The sequence below is a fragment of the Centroberyx affinis genome, unplaced genomic scaffold (genome assembly GCF_046629955.1).
Source record: "Centroberyx affinis isolate AG114_WGS23_722 - 3 ecotype Tasmania unplaced genomic scaffold, CSIRO-AGI_Caff_v1 ptg001411l_1, whole genome shotgun sequence".
Classification (NCBI taxonomy): Eukaryota; Metazoa; Chordata; class Actinopteri; order Beryciformes; family Berycidae; genus Centroberyx; species Centroberyx affinis.
This window is the reverse complement of record NW_027279891.1, coordinates 169,407-187,486: the sequence shown is the minus strand read 5'-3', so window position 1 is coordinate 187,486 and position 18,080 is coordinate 169,407. Positions and strand designations below refer to the sequence as shown.

General features: G+C 43.3%; 6 protein-coding genes across 6 annotated transcripts; all 6 read left to right on the top strand.

Annotated features, from left to right (window-relative positions):
• The first annotated feature begins 521 nt into the window (after nucleotides 1-521).
• LOC139649913 (protocadherin beta-16-like) lies at nucleotides 522-3,167 on the top strand. The gene is made up of 2 exons (XM_071526422.1): nucleotides 522-2,906; nucleotides 3,150-3,167. The coding sequence occupies exons 1-2, from the start codon at nucleotides 522-524 to the stop codon at nucleotides 3,165-3,167; spliced, it is 2,403 nt and encodes an 800-aa protein (XP_071382523.1).
• A 383-nt stretch (nucleotides 3,168-3,550) lies between these two features.
• LOC139649912 (protocadherin gamma-A10-like) lies at nucleotides 3,551-5,947 on the top strand. Its single transcript, XM_071526421.1, has 2 exons — nucleotides 3,551-3,879; nucleotides 5,164-5,947. Exons 1-2 carry the CDS (start codon nucleotides 3,551-3,553, stop codon nucleotides 5,945-5,947), a joined length of 1,113 nt encoding a protein of 370 aa, XP_071382522.1.
• A 587-nt stretch (nucleotides 5,948-6,534) lies between these two features.
• On the top strand, nucleotides 6,535-8,940 carry LOC139649910 (protocadherin beta-16-like). Its single transcript, XM_071526420.1, has one exon. The coding sequence runs from the start codon at nucleotides 6,535-6,537 to the stop codon at nucleotides 8,938-8,940; it is 2,406 nt and encodes an 801-aa protein (XP_071382521.1).
• Nucleotides 8,941-9,568: 628 nt separating this feature from the next.
• On the top strand, nucleotides 9,569-11,965 carry LOC139649909 (protocadherin gamma-A10-like). Its single transcript, XM_071526419.1, has 2 exons — nucleotides 9,569-9,897; nucleotides 11,182-11,965. The coding sequence occupies exons 1-2, from the start codon at nucleotides 9,569-9,571 to the stop codon at nucleotides 11,963-11,965; spliced, it is 1,113 nt and encodes a 370-aa protein (XP_071382520.1).
• Nucleotides 11,966-12,618: 653 nt separating this feature from the next.
• LOC139649908 (protocadherin beta-16-like) lies at nucleotides 12,619-15,060 on the top strand. The gene has a single exon (XM_071526418.1). It carries the CDS (start codon nucleotides 12,628-12,630, stop codon nucleotides 15,058-15,060), a length of 2,433 nt encoding a protein of 810 aa, XP_071382519.1. The 5' UTR covers nucleotides 12,619-12,627.
• Nucleotides 15,061-15,648: 588 nt separating this feature from the next.
• Nucleotides 15,649-18,066, top strand: LOC139649907 (protocadherin beta-4-like). The gene is made up of 2 exons (XM_071526417.1): nucleotides 15,649-15,977; nucleotides 17,265-18,066. Exons 1-2 carry the CDS (start codon nucleotides 15,649-15,651, stop codon nucleotides 18,064-18,066), a joined length of 1,131 nt encoding a protein of 376 aa, XP_071382518.1.
• The last annotated feature ends 14 nt before the right edge of the window (nucleotides 18,067-18,080 follow it).

Below are 18,080 nucleotides of genomic sequence, written 5' to 3'. Positions count from 1 at the left end.
AAATGTGGGATTTTCTATTAATGAGGGTACTTTCATCTCCAATTAAGTGAATTAGTATCTTATCGCACTGGCCATCTAATATTCATCATTTTTATGAGACTGACATTTTTGGTATTACATTTTTTATCAACTCTAATATTTTGGTGATTGTTTTCCAGTCATATCACACACACAGGCCGAGATTGTCTTCATCAGTGTTTTACTATTAAGTTACTTACACAAAAATAATTTAATCTTCCTCTTCCACTGCTTTTTGTAGTTCAGCGTATTGAACAGAAAGGGCCGCTATTGACCAGTGTGTGGCAGTCTCAGGAAGGACTGGTAACTGTACCTCCCCTTAGATTTCGATAGACAATAAAGCAGACGCAGAAAGCCTGTCCGGGATATAAAGAATACTCACGGAGACGACAAGCTGCTATTTTTGGTTGAACATATTTCTTTGACATCAATTGGGATTTTTTTAATGTCGTGTGGATTACAATTTTGTTGAAATGACACAGGAGGAATTTCCTGACATAACAATGAGACGGCAAGTACTGTTGTTCATCTCGGTCCTCTCTCTCAGTTCTGTGCTCGGGCAGGTCAGCTACTCCATTCCTGAGGAAATGGCGAAAGGATCTTTAGTCGGTAGTATAGCACAGGATTTAGGTTTAGATTTGAAAAGGCTGAAATCGGGTAAGGCCCGTATTCATTCGGGAGACAGCGCAGAATACATCGAGTTGAATAAAGAAAGAGGAGTCCTCCTCATCAAAGAGAGAATAGACAGAGAAACGTTGTGTGGGGAAACGACGCCTTGTGCTTTACATTTTCAGATAATTATGGAAAATCCAATGGAATTGTTTCGCATTACAGTAGAAATCACAGACATAAACGACAACGCCCCCAGCTTTGCATCCAGCGAGAAGCGTTTTGAAATAAGCGAGTCGGCCGTTATTGGGTCTAAATTTGTATTAGAGAAAGCCATCGATGCTGACATTGGTTTAAATAACCTCCAAAGCTACTCGCTTAATCCAACAGATAACTTTGTATTGAAACTAGAGAATCAAGTAGACGGAAGCAAAAAGGTAGAAATGGTTCTACAGAAGCCTCTAGATAGAGAGAACCAGGAGCAAATACCACTGTTGTTAACTGCCATGGATGGAGGAGAGCCACAGATGTCAGGGACAATGCAGATATATGTCAATGTGTTAGATGCGAATGACAATGCTCCAGTTTTCACGAAACCAGTATACAAAGCAACAATAACCGAGAATTCACCGAGGGGAACAAGCGTAACGACTGTTAGTGCATTTGACAAAGACAAAGGCTCTAACGGAGAAGTATCATATGTAATTTCCAATAGCAAGCGCCGTTTATCCGACCTATTTCAGATCGATAGGAAAACTGGTGAGGTTATCTTGATCGGTGAAATAGATTATGAGAAAGCTAAGCTCTACCAAATAGATATTGAAGCTGTAGACAATGGAGGACTCTCTGATTCTAGTAAGATCACAGTTGATGTAATTGACGAAAATGATAATAATCCGCAATTAAATATACTCTCTAAGTCGCACTCCCTTTTAGAGGACTCTCCGCCGAATACGGTAATAGCAATGATAAGCGTAAATGACCCGGACTCTGAGAATAATGGAGAGGTGGACTGTAGTATAAATGATAACATCCCGTTTAAAATAAAGGCTACATTAAACGGATTCTATAGTTTAGTTACAGAGGTAGCTTTGGACAGGGAAGTGGCTTCCCAATATAATATCAGTGTGACCTGCTCTGATGAGGGAGTGCCCTCCCTCTCCAGCAGCGTCACTCTCACCTTACAGATCTCAGATGTGAATGACAACGCGCCTGTCTTTGAGAGGAGCTCATATGAGGCCTACATTGTAGAAAACAACACACCCGGCCTCTCTATATTCACAGTGAAAGCCAGAGATGCTGACTGGAACCAGAATTCCCGTGTTTCTTACATACTGGAGGACTCCTCGGTTAACGGAGTGCCCGTCTCCTCATATGTGTCCGTTAGTGCTGATAGTGGAGTCATCCATGCAGTGCGCTCTTTTGACTACGAGCAGATCAAGGATTTCCAGTTTCGCGTAAAAGCGCAGGATGGAGGCTCTCCTCCACTCAGTAGCAATGTGACTGTGAAAATACTGATCCAGGACCAGAACGACAACGCCCCTCAGGTTCTTTACCCAGTCCAGACTGGTGGCTCTCTGGTGGCTGAAATGGTACCTCGTTCAGCAGATGTGGGCTATCTGGTCACTAAAGTGGTGGCTGTTGATGTGGACTCTGGACAGAATGCCTGGCTCTCCTATAAACTGCAGAAAGCCACAGACAGGGCGCTGTTTGAAGTGGGCTTACAGAATGGGGAAATAAGAACTATCCGCCAAGTCACTGATAAAGATGCTGTGAAACAAAGGCTGACTGTTGTAGTGGAGGACAACGGGCAGCCCTCTCGTTCAGCTACAGTCAATGTTAACGTGGCGGTGGCGGACAGCTTCCCTGAAGTGCTGTCGGAGTTCACTGACTTTACACACGACAAGGAGTACAATGACAACCTGACTTTTTACTTAGTCTTGGCTTTGGCTGTAGTTTCCTTTCTCTTCATCACGTGTTTAGTGGTTATTATATCAGTGAAAATACACAGATGGAGACAGTCTCGCATCCTCTATCACTCCAGCCTCCCAGTGATTCCATATTATCCACCACGTTACTCAGACACTTTGGGGACAGGAACTCTCCCACACGTGTACAATTACGAGGTGTGCAGGACGACTGACTCCAGAAAGAGTGACTGTAAGTTCGGCAGAGCCGGTAGTCAGAACGTGCTGATAATGGACCCCAGTTCTACAGGGACGATGCAGCGGATACAGAGTGAGAAGAGCATCCTGGATGAACCAGACTCTCCAATAGAGGTTAGAATGTTCACATATTTAAAAACGTCATTCACGGGCAATATAGCTTCAGCACCGTGGACAGCGACAACTGAAGCATTGTTTCCCGTCGTCTCTCTCTCTCTCTCTCTCTCTCTCTCTCTCTCTCTCTCTCTCTCTCTCTCTCTCTCTCTCTCTTTTCATTAGGGCAAAATCTGACTTAATCCATAGGGAAAACAATGTTTTTGTGTTAACATTTATCTTCTTTTGACTAAACACGTCCAGTTTTCTTTAGTTGGGTAGTTACTTCTTTACACTTTCCATAAAAGTACTAGCAAATGTTCGCCAAAAACATCACGATTCATGTTTTTTCTCATGTAGTTTCCTACTCTGAACTCAACGGGCCGCTGTTGGCTAGTGTGTTGTAGTTTTAAATCAGTTTTGTACCAGAACCTCCTCTGTCATCTCGGTATATTAGTGAGAGAGGGACCGTCAGACGCAGAATGCACATTCCAGGTTACAGCCAACGTTTTCCACGGACATTTCAAGCTGGAATTATTTTGTTCAAGACTTGTGGATTCAGTTGATATTCCTGTTACATTTCGAATTTACATTTGATGGAAATTTGATTGTAAAACGGAAGGAAACACGTTTGTTGTTGTGCGACAAAAATATCGGACAGAACAATGAGACGGCAAGTACTGTTGTTTATCTCGGTCCTCTCACTCAGCTCGGTGCTCGGGCAGGTCAGCTACTCCATTCCTGAGGAAATGGCGAAAGGCTCTTTAGTCGGTAACATAGCACAGGATTTAGGTTTAGATGTGAAAAGACTAAAATCAGGTAACGCTCGTATCTATACAGGAGACAGTGCTCAATATATCGAGCTGAATAGAGAAAGAGGAGTCCTCCTTATTAAAGAAAAAATAGACCGCGAAGCGCTCTGCGGACAGACTACTCCTTGCGCTTTACACTTCCAGATTGCCTTAGAGAGCCCGATGGAATTATTCCCTATTACTGTCGAAATCACAGACATTAATGATAACGCTCCTGTGTTCCAAAAGGACGAGAGAAGATTTGAAATCAGCGAGTCCGCAGTGATCGGTTCTAAATTCATGCTAGAGAAAGCGATTGACCCTGATATAGGACTGAATGGTCTTCAAAGCTATACACTTAAGCCGAGTGACAATTTTATGCTTAAATTGCATAGTCATTCTGATGGGGGTAAAAAGGTAGAAATGATTTTGCAGAAACCGTTGGATAGAGAGAAACAGGAGCATATATCATTATTTTTAACGGCTGTGGATGGTGGGGAACCGCAAAGGTCTGGGACAATGCAGATTCATGTTACTGTGTTAGACGTTAATGACAACGCTCCTGTTTTTACGAAAAGCGTTTATAAGGCAAGTGTTACAGAAAACTCCTTAAGAGGTACCCTCGTTACAAAAGTGAGTGCATCTGATGCAGACAAAGGCTCAAATGGAGAGGTGACCTACGTCATCGGAAATGGCATGGATACTGTTTCAAAGCTTTTTCACATTACTGACGAAGGTGATGTTATATTAGATGGGCCAGTCGATTATGAAAAAGCAAAATACTATCAGCTTGATATAGAGGCGATTGACCGAGGAGGTCTCTCTGATTCAAGCAAAGTGGTCATTGATATAAGTGACATTAATGACAATAGTCCCATTATAAATATGATTTCGACATCAAATTTTATACGAGAGGATTACCTTTCTAATACAGTGATAGCTATGATGAGTGTCAACGATCCTGATTCTGAAAGTAATGGTCAAGTCAAATGTGTAATTAATAAAAATATACCATTTACAATTAAATCTACATCTAGTAATTTTTTTAGCCTAGTGACAGACAGTGATTTAGACAGAGAGAGAGCCTCTGAGTATAATATCACTGTGAGTTGCTCTGATGACGGAGTGCCCTCCCTCTCCAGCAGCGTCACTCTCACCTTACAGATCTCAGATGTGAATGACAACGCGCCTGTCTTTGAGAGGAGCTCATATGAGGCCTACATTGTAGAAAACAACACACCAGGCCTCTCTATATTCACAGTGAAAGCCAGAGACGCTGACTGGAACCAGAATGCCCGTGTTTCTTACATACTGGAGGACTCCTCGGTTAACGGAGTGCCCGTCTCCTCATATGTGTCCGTTAGTGCTGATAGTGGAGTCATCCATGCAGTGCGCTCTTTTGACTACGAGCAGATCAAGGATTTCCAGTTTCGCGTCAAAGCGCAGGATGGAGGCTCTCCTCCACTCAGTAGCAATGTGACTGTGAAAATACTGATCCAGGACCAGAACGACAACGCCCCTCAGGTTCTGTACCCAGTCCAGACTGGTGGCTCTCTGGTGGCTGAAATGGTGCCTCGTTCAGCAGATGTGGGCTATCTGGTCACTAAAGTGGTGGCTGTTGATGTGGACTCTGGACAGAATGCCTGGCTCTCCTATAAACTGCAGAAAGCCACAGACAGGGCGCTGTTTGAAGTGGGCTTACAGAATGGGGAAATAAGAACTATCCGCCAAGTCACTGATAAAGATGTTGTGAAACAAAGGCTGACTGTTGTAGTGGAGGACAACGGGCAGCCCTCACGTTCAGCTACAGTCAATGTTAACGTGGCGGTGGCGGACAGCTTCCCTGAAGTGCTGTCGGAGTTCACTGACTTTACACACGACAAGGAGTACAATGACAACCTGACTTTTTACTTAGTCTTGGCTTTGGCTGTAGTTTCCTTTCTCTTCATCACGTGTTTAGTGGTTATTATATCAGTGAAAATATACAGATGGAGACAGTCTCGCATCCTCTATCACTCCAGTCTCCCGGTGATTCCATATTATCCACCACGTTACTCAGACACTTTGGGGACTGGGACTCTCCCACACGTGTACAATTACGAGGTGTGCAGGACGACTGACTCCAGAAAGAGTGACTGTAAGTTCGGCAGAGCCGGTAGTCAGAACGTGCTGATAATGGACCCCAGTTCTACAGGGACGATGCAGCGGATACAGAGTGAGAAGAGCATCCTGGATGAACCAGACTCCCCAATAGAGGTTAGAATGCTGTAACATTGCACACCACCTCCACCACTTTGCTTTGTATGCAAATCAAATGAATTATGCTGCTTCACCAGCTTTCATTCAAATCAAATCGTTCCTCACCTTTTTCAGGACCTTGGAGGGCAACAAGGGTATTAATACAGGCAATACCAATTCAGTTAACTACAAACCTGCTAGTCATCTTGCTTGGTGGATTTGAGAGGGAACTCATGAATTCGTGTTTCTTCATAAATCATTGAAGTATTTTGTTAATGGCATTATATATATGAACTATACCCGTGTTGAATACATTTTCGGTCATTTTGTTTTCTGAACTCAACGGGTCGCTGTTGGCTAATCTGCTGCAATTTTGGTACAGCTGTACAGCAGTACCGCCTCTTTATCACGACATATTAGGAAGAGAAAGAGACGGAGGGAGAGGACATTGTTGACGCTAGAGAGCCCGCTACACACGAAGGTATATAACCATCATTCTTTTGGTCACAATTTGTGGAATATGGCCTATTTTTTACTTTTACCTGCTGACTCATGATAATATTTTACTCTGACGGATCTAACCAGTTTGTTTTTTGCCCTTGCTGAGAACATTTCGAACAATGAGACGGCAAGTACTGTTGTTTATTTCGGTCCTTTCTCTCAGCTCAGTGTTCGGGCAGGTCAGCTACTCTATTCCTGAGGAAATGGCGAAAGGCTCTTTAGTCGGTAACATCGCACAGGATTTAGGTTTAAATGTCAAAAGATTAAAGTCAGGTAAAGCTCGTGTCTATTCTGGTGATAGCAGAGAATACATCGAGCTGAATAACGAAAGAGGAGTCCTCCTCATCAAAGAAAGAATAGACAGAGAGACGTTATGCGGTGAGACGACGCCTTGCGCTTTGCATTTTCAGATTATATTAGAGAATCCCATGGAATTCTACAGTGTAACAGTTGAAATTACAGACATTAACGATAACCCACCATCTTTTGAGAAAGGCGAAATTAAATTCCAAATCAGCGAATCTGCAGTTGTCGGGGCGACATTTGATTTAGAAAGAGCAATGGATTTAGATGTTGGTGCTAATAGTCTCCAAAATTACATACTTAAGCCAACTGATAATTTCATACTTAAATTGTACAACCAAGCAGATGGGACAAAAAATGTGGAAATGATCTTACAAAAACCTCTTGACAGAGAAAAAAATGAGTTTATGTCATTAGTTTTAACGGCCGTAGATGGAGGAGAGCCACAAATGTCAGGAACAATGCAGATTCTCATTACAGTGTTAGATGTCAATGATAATGCCCCTGTTTTTACACAGCCGGTATACAAAGCTACTGTGACTGAAAATGCAGCGAAAGGCACAGTGGTGACTACGGTTAGTGCGTCAGATGCTGACCATGGCTCAAATGGTAAAATAACGTATTCAATCACGAATACTTTAGATGAAGTCAGACATATGTTTGAGGTAAATCATGAAAATGGTGAGGTTAGATTGACTGGACAAATTGATTATGAAAAGAAACGGAATTTTCAGATCAATTTACGTGCCAGAGATGACGGAGGACTAACACATTCTTCTAAAGTGATAGTCGAAGTTGTTGATATTAATGATAATGAACCTACTATTAAAATAATGTCTAAATCAACTATTATATCTGAAGATGCAAACCCCAACACTGTCGTGACGATGATTAACATTCAGGACCCAGACTCAGGTGAAAATGGTAAAGTTCAGTGTTATATAAATGAAAATATTCCTTTCGTATTGAAGTCGACATCAAACAATTTCTATAGCCTAATGACAGAAAGTGATTTGGACCGAGAGAGAGCCTCTGAGTATAATATCACTGTGACCTGCTCTGATGAGGGAGTGCCCTCCTTCTCCAGCAGCGTCACTCTCACCTTACAGATCTCAGAGGTGAATGACAACGCGCCTGTCTTTGAGAGGAGCTCATATGAGGCCTGCATTGTAGAAAACAACACACCAGGCCTCTCTGTATTCACAGTGAAAGCCAGAGACGCAGACTGGAACCAGAATGCCCGTGTTTCTTACATACTGGAGGACTCCTCGGTTAACGGAGTGCCCGTCTCCTCATATGTGTCCGTTAGTGCTGATAGTGGAGTCATCCATGCAGTGCGCTCTTTTGACTACGAGCAGATCAAGGATTTCCAGTTCCGCGTCAAAGCGCAGGATGGAGGCTCTCCTCCACTCAGTAGCAATGTGACTGTGAAAATACTGATCCAGGACCAGAACGACAACGCCCCTCAGGTTCTGTACCCAGTCCAGACTGGTGGTTCTCTGGTAGCTGAAATGGTGCCTCGTTCAGCAGATGTGGGCTATCTGGTCACTAAAGTGGTGGCTGTTGATGTGGACTCTGGACAGAATGCCTGGCTCTCCTATAAACTGCAGAAAGCCACAGACAGGGCGCTGTTTGAAGTGGGCTTACAGAATGGGGAAATAAGAACTATCCGCCAAGTCACTGATAAAGATGCTGTGAAACAAAGGCTGACTGTTGTAGTGGAGGACAACGGGCAGCCCTCTCGTTCAGCTACAGTCAATGTTAACGTGGCGGTGGCGGACAGCTTCCCTGAAGTGCTGTCGGAGTTCACTGACTTTACACACGACAAGGAGTACAATGACAACCTGACTTTTTACTTAGTCTTGGCTTTGGCTGTAGTTTCCTTTCTCTTCATCACGTGTTTAGTGGTTATTATATCAGTGAAAATATACAGATGGAGACAGTCTCGCATCCTCTATCACTCCAGTCTCCCGGTGATTCCATATTATCCACCACGTTACTCAGACACTTTGGGGACAGGGACTCTCCCACACGTGTACAATTACGAGGTGTGCAGGACGACTGACTCCAGAAAGAGTGACTGTAAGTTCGGCAGAGCCGGTAGTCAGAACGTGCTGATAATGGACCCCAGTTCTACAGGGACGATGCAGCGGATACAGAGTGAGAAGAGCATCCTGGATGAACCAGACTCTCCAATAGAGGTTAGAATGTTCACATTTTGATAATAAAAAACATCTTTGAAATCGTCGTTCACGGGCAATATAGCTTCAGCACCTTGGACAGCGACAATTGAAGCGTGGGTTCTCGTTATCTCTCTCTCTTTCTCTCTCTCTCTCTCTCTCTCTCTCTCTCTCACCCCCCCCTTTACTAAGGGAAATTCTAGCTCAATCAGTAGGTAGATGTTTTTTTTTGTTAAACATTTCTCTTCGTTCGACAACTTGTAAAACACGTCCAATGAAATGAAGTGTAATGAATTACAATTTCCATGAAAGTACTAACAAATGGTCGACCTAAAACATCACGATTCATGTTTTTTCGAATGTAGTTTCCTACTCTGAACTCAACGGGCCGCTGTTGGCTAGTGTGTTGTAGTTTTAAATCAGTTTTGTACCAGAACCTCCTCTGTCATCTCGGTATATTAGTGAGAGAGGGACAGTCAGACGCAGAATGCACAATCCAGGTCACAGCCAACGTTTTCCACGGACATTTCAAGCTGAAATTATTTTGTTCAAGACTCGTGGATTAATTTCATATTCCTGTTACATTTCGAATTTACATCGGACGGAACATTGATTGAAAAACGGAAGGAAACACGTTAGTTGTTGTGCGACAGAAATATCGGACAGAACAATGAGACGGCAAGTACTGTTGTTTATCTCGGTCCTCTCTCTCAGATCGGTGCTCGGGCAGGTCAGCTACTCCATTCCTGAGGAAATGGCGAAAGGCTCTTTAGTCGGTAACATAGCACAGGATTTGGGTTTAGATGTTAAACGACTAAAGTCAGGTAAAGCTCGTATCTATACAGGAGACAGTGCTCAATATATCGAGCTGAATAGAGAAAGAGGAGTCCTCATTATTAAAGAAAAAATAGACCGCGAAGCCCTTTGCAGGCAGACAACGCCTTGCGCTTTACATTTTCAAATTACTTTAGAGAGCCCATTAGAATTATATCCGATTACTGTCGAAATAACAGACATTAATGATAACGCTCCTGCGTTCCAAAAGGAGGAGAGAAGATTTGAAATCAGCGAGACCGCAGTGATCGGTTCTAAATTCATGCTAGAGAAAGCGATTGACCCTGATATAGGACTGAATGGTCTTCAAAGCTATACACTTACGTCCAGTGACAATTTCTTGTTGAAATTACATAGTCAATCTGATGGAAGCAAAAAGGTAGAAATGATTTTACAGAAACCTTTGGACCGAGAAAAACAAGAACACATATCATTAGTTTTAAAGGCTGTGGATGGAGGAGAACCCCAAATGTCAGGAACAATGCAGATTCATGTTACTGTGTTAGACGCTAATGACAACGCTCCTGTTTTTACGAAAAGCGTTTATAAGGCAAGTGTCACAGAAAACTCTTTAAGAGGAACCCTCGTTACAAAAGTGAGTGCATCTGATGCAGACAAAGGCTCAAATGGAGAGGTGACCTACGTCATCGGAAATGGCATGGATACTGTTTCAAAGCTTTTTCACATTACTGACGAAGGTGATGTTATATTACATGGGCCAGTCGATTATGAAAAAGCAAAAAATTACCATATCGATATAGAAGCAATTGACCAAGGCGGTCTATCAGATTCGAGTAAAGTAATTATTGATATTATTGATGTGAATGACAATTGCCCTATTTTAAATATGATCTCGAAATCGGGCTCGATACAAGAGGATTCTCCGCATAGCACAGTCATAGCTTTAATGAGTGTGAACGATCCGGACTCTGAAATTAACGGCCAAGTCCATTGTGTAATTAATGAAAACATTCCATTTGCAATTAAATCTACATCCAGTAGTTTCTATAGCATAGTAACAGACAGTGATCTGGACCGAGAGAGAGCCTCTGAGTATAATATTACTGTGACTTGCTCTGATGAGGGAGTGCCCTCCCTCTCCAGCAGCGTCACTCTCACCTTACAGATCTCAGATGTGAATGACAACGCGCCTGTCTTTCAGAGGAGCTCATATGAGGCCTACATTGTAGAAAACAACACACCAGGCCTCTCTATATTCACAGTGAAAGCCAGAGACGCTGACTGGAACCAGAATGCCCGCGTTTCTTACATACTGGAGGACTCCTCGGTTAACGGAGTGCCCGTCTCCTCATATGTGTCCGTTAGCGCTGATAGTGGAGTCATCCATGCAGTGCGCTCTTTTGACTACGAGCAGATCAAGGATTTCCAGTTTCGCGTCAAAGCGCAGGATGGAGGCTCTCCTCCACTCAGTAGCAATGTGACTGTGAAAATACTGATCCAGGACCAGAACGACAACGCCCCTCAGGTTCTGTACCCAGTCCAGACTGGTGGCTCTCTGGTGGCTGAAATGGTGCCTCGTTCAGCAGATGTGGGCTATCTGGTCACTAAAGTGGTGGCTGTTGATGTGGACTCTGGACAGAATGCCTGGCTCTGCTATAAACTGCAGAAAGCCACAGACAGGGCGCTGTTTGAAGTGGGCTTACAGAATGGGGAAATAAGAACTATCCGCCAAGTCACTGATAAAGATGCTGTGAAACAAAGGCTGACTGTTGTAGTGGAGGACAACGGGCAGCCCTCTCGTTCAGCTACAGTCAATGTTAACGTGGCGGTGGCGGACAGCTTCCCTGAAGTGCTGTCGGAGTTCACTGACTTTACACACGACAAGGAGTACAATGACAACCTGACTTTTTACTTAGTCTTGGCTTTGGCTGTAGTTTCCTTTCTCTTCATCACGTGTTTAGTGGTTATTATATCAGTGAAAATATACAGATGGAGACAGTCTCGCATCCTCTATCACTCCAGTCTCCCGGTGATTCCATATTATCCACCACGTTACTCAGACACTTTGGGGACAGGGACTCTCCCACACGTGTACAATTACGAGGTGTGCAGGACGACTGACTCCAGAAAGAGTGACTGTAAGTTCGGCAGAGCCGGTAGTCAGAACGTGCTGATAATGGACCCCAGTTCTACAGGGACGATGCAGCGGATACAGAGTGAGAAGAGCATCCTGGATGAACTAGACTCTCCTCTAGAGGTTAGAAAGCTGTAATAGTACATTTGCTATTAATTTATATTATTTCATATACATATTATTAGCATGTTGCCTATGTAATCGCTGTCCGTTAGTATAATTCACCTACCACCTCTTTTATCACCTTGGACAGCGACAATGTAGTTTTAACCATTTCTTTTCACTTACTACTCTGCAGATGCAATTGTTGTTGTGCTTGCTGCTAGGACGTGGGAGAAAACATCATGATCAAATATTTTTTTACTCTTATAAAATTTCAATCTATTTTAATTTAAAGCAACTTTTTTTCATGATGGCAATTTTTACATGAAGGATAAAATCTGTGTAATTCCCTCTTGGTCTGTTCACCAGTGATCTTTTTTTTTTTTTTTAACACATTTCCTGTAGTTTTGTATTCTGAACTCTTAGGGCCGCTGTTGGTCAGCGAGTTACTGTTTGACAGTAGATCTTCAGCAGTACCTCCCCATCTCGATATATTAGAGAGTGAAAGGGATAGATGCAGAGCACAGTCTGGGTTATATTGAACACTACAAACGAATGTCGAGCGACGATTGTTTTCTTCGTGTGTTGAGGACTATTCGCTGATTTTTTTCTTATACCCCGGAAATATTTCCAACACAGTTTACTTCACGGAATAAAACTATTTATTTCCTGCCTTTAACAAAATACCGCGGAGAACAATGAGACGGCAAGTACTGTTGTTTATCTCGGTCATTTTTCTCAGTTCAGTGCTCGGGCAAGTCAGTTACACCATTAACGAGGAGATGTCAAGGGGATCTTTAGTCGGAAATGTAGCACAGGATTTGGGTTTAGATGTGGAAAGACTAAAATCACGTAACGCTCGTGTCTATTCTGGTGATAGCAGAGAATACATCGAGCTGAGTAAAGACAGAGGAGCCCTCCTGATCAAAGAGAGAATAGACAGAGAGGCGCTATGCGGACAGTCGACGCCTTGCGCTTTACATTTTCAAATCATTTTAGAGAATCCCATTGAATTTTATGGCGTAATAGTTGAGATCATAGACGTTAATGATAATCCTCCCGCTTTTGAGAAAAGCGAAATTCAATTCAAAATAAGCGAGTCTGCAGTCAGCGGATCGAAATTTGACTTGGAAAGAGCTGTGGATTTAGACGTTGGAATTAATGGTCTTCAAAACTACCTCCTTAAACCAACAGATAATTTTGCTCTCAAATTACACAATCAGGCAGATGGGTCAAAAAATGTTGAGATGATTTTACAAAAACCTCTAGATAGGGAGAAAAATGAACATATATCTTTAGTGTTGACCGCTGTAGATGGAGGCGAACCACAGTTGTCAGGGACGATGCTGATTCTCATCACGGTGTTAGATGCCAATGATAATGCACCCGTTTTCACACAACCAGTGTACAAAGCCACTGTTGCAGAAAATTCTCCAGAAGGTACAGTGGTTACTACAGTTAGCGCATCAGATGCCGACCACGGATCCCATGGAAGAATAACGTATTCAATCAGGAATACTTTAGACGATGTCAGACATATGTTTGAGGTAAATGAAGAGAGCGGCGAGGTTAGGTTGATTGGAAATATTGACTACGAAAAGGCCCGGAATTATCAAATAAATTTACGTGCAAGTGATGATGGAGGACTAACAGACTCCTGCAAAGTAATAGTTGATATTATGGATGTGAATGATAATAAGCCGCTTATTAAGGTAATGTCTAAATCAAATGTTGTATCTGAAGATGTCAAAACGAATACTGTCGTAACAATAATTAACATTCAAGATCCAGACGCCGATGAAAATGGCAAAGTCCAATGTGTAATAAATGAGAATATTCCATTCTTAATAAAATCTACGGCCAGTAATTTTTATAGCTTATTGACAGATAGTGATTTAGACAGAGAGAGAGCCTCTGAGTATAATATCAGTGTTACTTGCTCTGATGAGGGAGTGCCCTCCCTCTCCAGCAGCGTCACTCTCACCTTACAGATCTCAGATGTGAATGACAACGCGCCTGTCTTTGAGAGGAGCTCGTATGAGGCCTACATTGTAGAAAACAACACACCAGGTCTCTCTATATTCACAGTGAAAGCCAGAGATGCTGACTGGAACCAGAATGCCCGTGTTTCTTACATACTGGAGGACTCCTCGGTTAACGGAGTGCCCGTCTCCTCATATGTGTCCGTTAGTGCTGATAGTGGAGTCATCCATGCAGTGCGCTCTTTTGACTACGAGCAGATCAAGGATTTCCAGTTTCGCGTAAAAGCTCAGGATGGAGGCTCTCCTCCACTCAGTAGCAATGTGACTGTGAAAATACTGATCCAGGACCAGAACGACAACGCCCCTCAGGTTCTGTACCCAGTCCAGACTGGTGGCTCTCTGGTGGCTGAAATGGTGCCTCGTTCAGCAGATGTGGGCTATCTGGTCACTAAAGTGGTGGCTGTTGATGTGGACTCTGGACAGAATGCCTGGCTCTCCTATAAACTGCAGAAAGCCACAGACAGGGCGCTGTTTGAAGTGGGCTTACAGAATGGGGAAATAAGAACTATCCGCCAAGTCACTGATAAAGATGCTGTGAAACAAAGGCTGACTGTTGTAGTGGAGGACAACGGGCAGCCCTCTCGTTCAGCTACAGTCAATGTTAACGTGGCGGTGGCGGACAGCTTTCCAGAAGCGCTGTCGGAGTTAACTGACTTTACACACGACAAGGAGTACAATGACAACCTGACTTTTTACTTAGTCTTGGCTTTGGCTGTAGTTTCCTTTCTCTTCATCACGTGTTTAGTTGTTATTATATCAGTGAAAATATACAGATGGAGACAGTCTCGCATCCTCTATCACTCCAGTCTCCCGGTGATTCCATATTATCCACCACGTTACTCAGACACTTTGGGGACAGGGACTCTCCCACACGTGTACAATTACGAGGTGTGCAGGACGACTGACTCCAGAAAGAGTGACTGTAAGTTCGGCAGAGCCGGTAGTCAGAACGTGCTGATAATGGACCCCAGTTCTACAGGGACGATGCAGCGGATACAGAGTGAGAAGAGCATCCTGGATGAACCAGACTCTCCTCTAGAGGTTAGACCTTACTGCTATCCGTTTCTACTTAAAAAACAACCAATTTAATCACATTGCTCTCATTTTCAGCACTACAAACAGCGACAATAACATTAAGTTGTAATCCAAAGTATATATCTTTAAATTACAGGTACAGCTTTATAGTATCATGCAAAATGTTTTAATGTCCCATTAATTTTTTGCCAAAGATAATGTCATCAAACATTAGCAATGTCTATTGTCCATTTTGGCACCATTTTCACCCTGACAAATGCAGTTGTCGCTTCACACAATACTGACTACTCACATTAGTTTTTTTTAGTCAGGCATCTCAATTTCTTGTGCGCATTCCCCATGTAATTTTGTGTAATGAACTCAGAGGGCCGCTGTTGGCCAGTATGTGTCTGTAGTACAGCAGACTTGTAGTAGTACCTCCCATCATCTCGGTATATTAGAGAAAGAAAGACACAGACGCAAAGCACACAATCCGGATTCCAGACAATATTAAATACGGAGAGACGGGACAGCGCAACCTTTCTTTGTCTTGGAAATATGCTTTAAGAACCGTATCGACTGGTAACTTGCTGAAGACAAATGTACAAAAGGATTACAAGGTTCATATAAGGACTTATTACACAGACATTGTCGGACAGAACAATGAAACGGCAAGTACTGTTGTTTATCTCGGTCCTGTCTCTCAGCTCGGTGCTCGGACAGGTCAGCTATTCCATTCCTGAGGAAATGGCGAAAGGCTCTTTAGTTGGTAACATAGCACAGGATTTGGGTTTAGATGTGAAAAGAATGAAATCGGGTAAAGCTCGCATTTTTACTCGAGACAGTGCAGAATACATCGAACTCAACAGAGAAAGAGGAGTCCTCCTTATCAAAGAGAGAATAGACAGAGAGGCGCTCTGCGGACAGACGACGCCTTGCGCCTTACATTTTCAGATTATATTGGAAAATCCGATGGAATTGTACACTGTAACTGTTGAGATCACAGACATCAATGATAACCCTCCAACCTTTGAAAAAAACGATGTCAAATTCAAAATCAGCGAATCTGCTGTTAGTGGTGCTAAATTCATATTGGATAGAGCAATTGATCTTGATGTGGGCGTAAATGGTTTACAAACCTATATCCTTGAACCAACAGACAATTTCGTTCTTAAATTCCATGATCAAACAGATGGAAGTAAAAATGTCGAAATGGTCTTAGAGAAACCTCTTGATAGAGAAAAAAATGAACACCTATCCTTGATTTTGACGGCGGTAGATGGAGGCGAGCCGCAGATGTCTGGAACAATGCAGATTATCATCACAGTTTTAGACGTAAATGATAATGCCCCTGTTTTTACACAACCAATTTATAAAGCCTCCATTAAAGAAAATGCCCCTGTAGGAACAGTTGTACTGACAGTTACTGCAACAGATGCAGATCATGGCTCTAATGGTAGATTAACGTATTCAGTGTCAAGTATGTTGGATTATACTCGTGGGATGTTTGAAGTGAATGAGGAAAGTGGTGAGGTTAGTTTACTGAGAAATGTTGATTATGAAAAAGCTCGTACATTTCAGATAAACATCCGTGCAAGTGATGATGGAGGACTCGTTGATTCTTGTAAAGTTATAGTCGACATTATTGACATGAATGACAACAAACCTGACATTCATATAATGTCTAAATCAAACGTGATTTCAGAAGATGCCAAACCCAACACTGTTGTGACAATGATAAATATTGAAGATGCAGACTCAGGGGAAAACGGCAAAGTGCAGTGCGCCATAAATGATGACATTCCTTTTGTGATGAAATCTACAACCAACAGTTTCTACAGCCTACAGACAGACAGTGACTTAGACAGAGAGAGAGCCTCTGAGTATAATATTAGTGTGACCTGCTCTGATGAGGGAGTGCCCTCCCTCTCCAGCAGCGTCACTCTCACCTTACAGATCTCAGATGTGAATGACAACGCGCCTGTCTTTGAGAGGAGCTCATATGAGGCCTACATTGTAGAAAACAACACACCAGGCCTCTCTATATTCACAGTGAAAGCCAGAGATGCTGACTGGAACCAGAATGCCCGTGTTTCTTACATACTGGAGGACTCCTCGGTTAACGGAGTGCCCGTCTCCTCATATGTGTCCGTTAGTGCTGATAGTGGAGTCATCCATGCACTGCGCTCTTTTGACTACGAGCAGATCAAGGATTTCCAGTTCCGCGTAAAAGCGCAGGATGGAGGCTCTCCTCCACTCAGTAGCAATGTGACTGTGAAAATACTGATCCAGGACCAGAACGACAACGCCCCTCAGGTTCTGTACCCAGTCCAGACTGGTGGCTCTCTGGTGGCTGAAATGGTGCCTCGTTCAGCAGATGTGGGCTATCTGGTCACTAAAGTGGTGGCTGTTGATGTGGACTCTGGACAGAATGCCTGGCTCTCCTATAAACTGCAGAAAGCCACAGACAGGGCGCTGTTTGGAGTGGGCTTACAGAATGGGGAAATAAGAACTATCCGCCAAGTCACTGATAAAGATGCTGTGAAACAAAGGCTGACTGTTGTAGTGGAGGACAACGGGCAGCCCTCTCGTTCAGCTACAGTCAATGTTAACGTGGCGGTGGCGGACAGCTTCCCTGAAGTGCTGTCGGAGTTCACTGACTTTACACACGACAAGGAGTACAATGACAACCTGACTTTTTACTTAGTCTTGGCTTTGGCTGTAGTTTCCTTTCTCTTCATCACGTGTTTAGTGGTTATTATATCAGTGAAAATATACAGATGGAGACAGTCTCGCATCCTCTATCACTCCAGTCTCCCGGTGATTCCATATTATCCACCACGTTACTCAGACACTTTGGGGACAGGGACTCTCCCACACGTGTACAATTACGAGGTGTGCAGGACGACTGACTCCAGAAAGAGTGACTGTAAGTTCGGCAGAGCCGGTAGTCAGAACGTGCTGATAATGGACCCCAGTTCTACAGGGACGATGCAGCGGATACAGAGTGAGAAGAGCATCCTGGATGAACCAGACTCCCCAATAGAGGTTAGACCGCGTTTGCTATCTGTTCCTCGTTGAAAATCGAGTTACTT

Bases quoted from the DNA above. Each gene is read 5' to 3' on its own strand.
- LOC139649913 (XM_071526422.1), top strand. From the start codon at position 522: ATGAGACGGCAAGTACTGTTGTTCATCTCGGTCCTCTCTCTCAGTTCT.
- LOC139649912 (XM_071526421.1), top strand. From the start codon at position 3,551: ATGAGACGGCAAGTACTGTTGTTTATCTCGGTCCTCTCACTCAGCTCG. The intron at 3,880-5,163 runs TGTCGAAATCAC...TGTGACTGTGAA, and splicing joins ATGGAATTATTCCCTATTAC to AATACTGATCCAGGACCAGA.
- LOC139649910 (XM_071526420.1), top strand. From the start codon at position 6,535: ATGAGACGGCAAGTACTGTTGTTTATTTCGGTCCTTTCTCTCAGCTCA.
- LOC139649909 (XM_071526419.1), top strand. From the start codon at position 9,569: ATGAGACGGCAAGTACTGTTGTTTATCTCGGTCCTCTCTCTCAGATCG. The intron at 9,898-11,181 runs TGTCGAAATAAC...TGTGACTGTGAA, and splicing joins TTAGAATTATATCCGATTAC to AATACTGATCCAGGACCAGA.
- LOC139649908 (XM_071526418.1), top strand. From the start codon at position 12,628: ATGAGACGGCAAGTACTGTTGTTTATCTCGGTCATTTTTCTCAGTTCA.
- LOC139649907 (XM_071526417.1), top strand. From the start codon at position 15,649: ATGAAACGGCAAGTACTGTTGTTTATCTCGGTCCTGTCTCTCAGCTCG. The intron at 15,978-17,264 runs TGTTGAGATCAC...TGTGACTGTGAA, and splicing joins ATGGAATTGTACACTGTAAC to AATACTGATCCAGGACCAGA.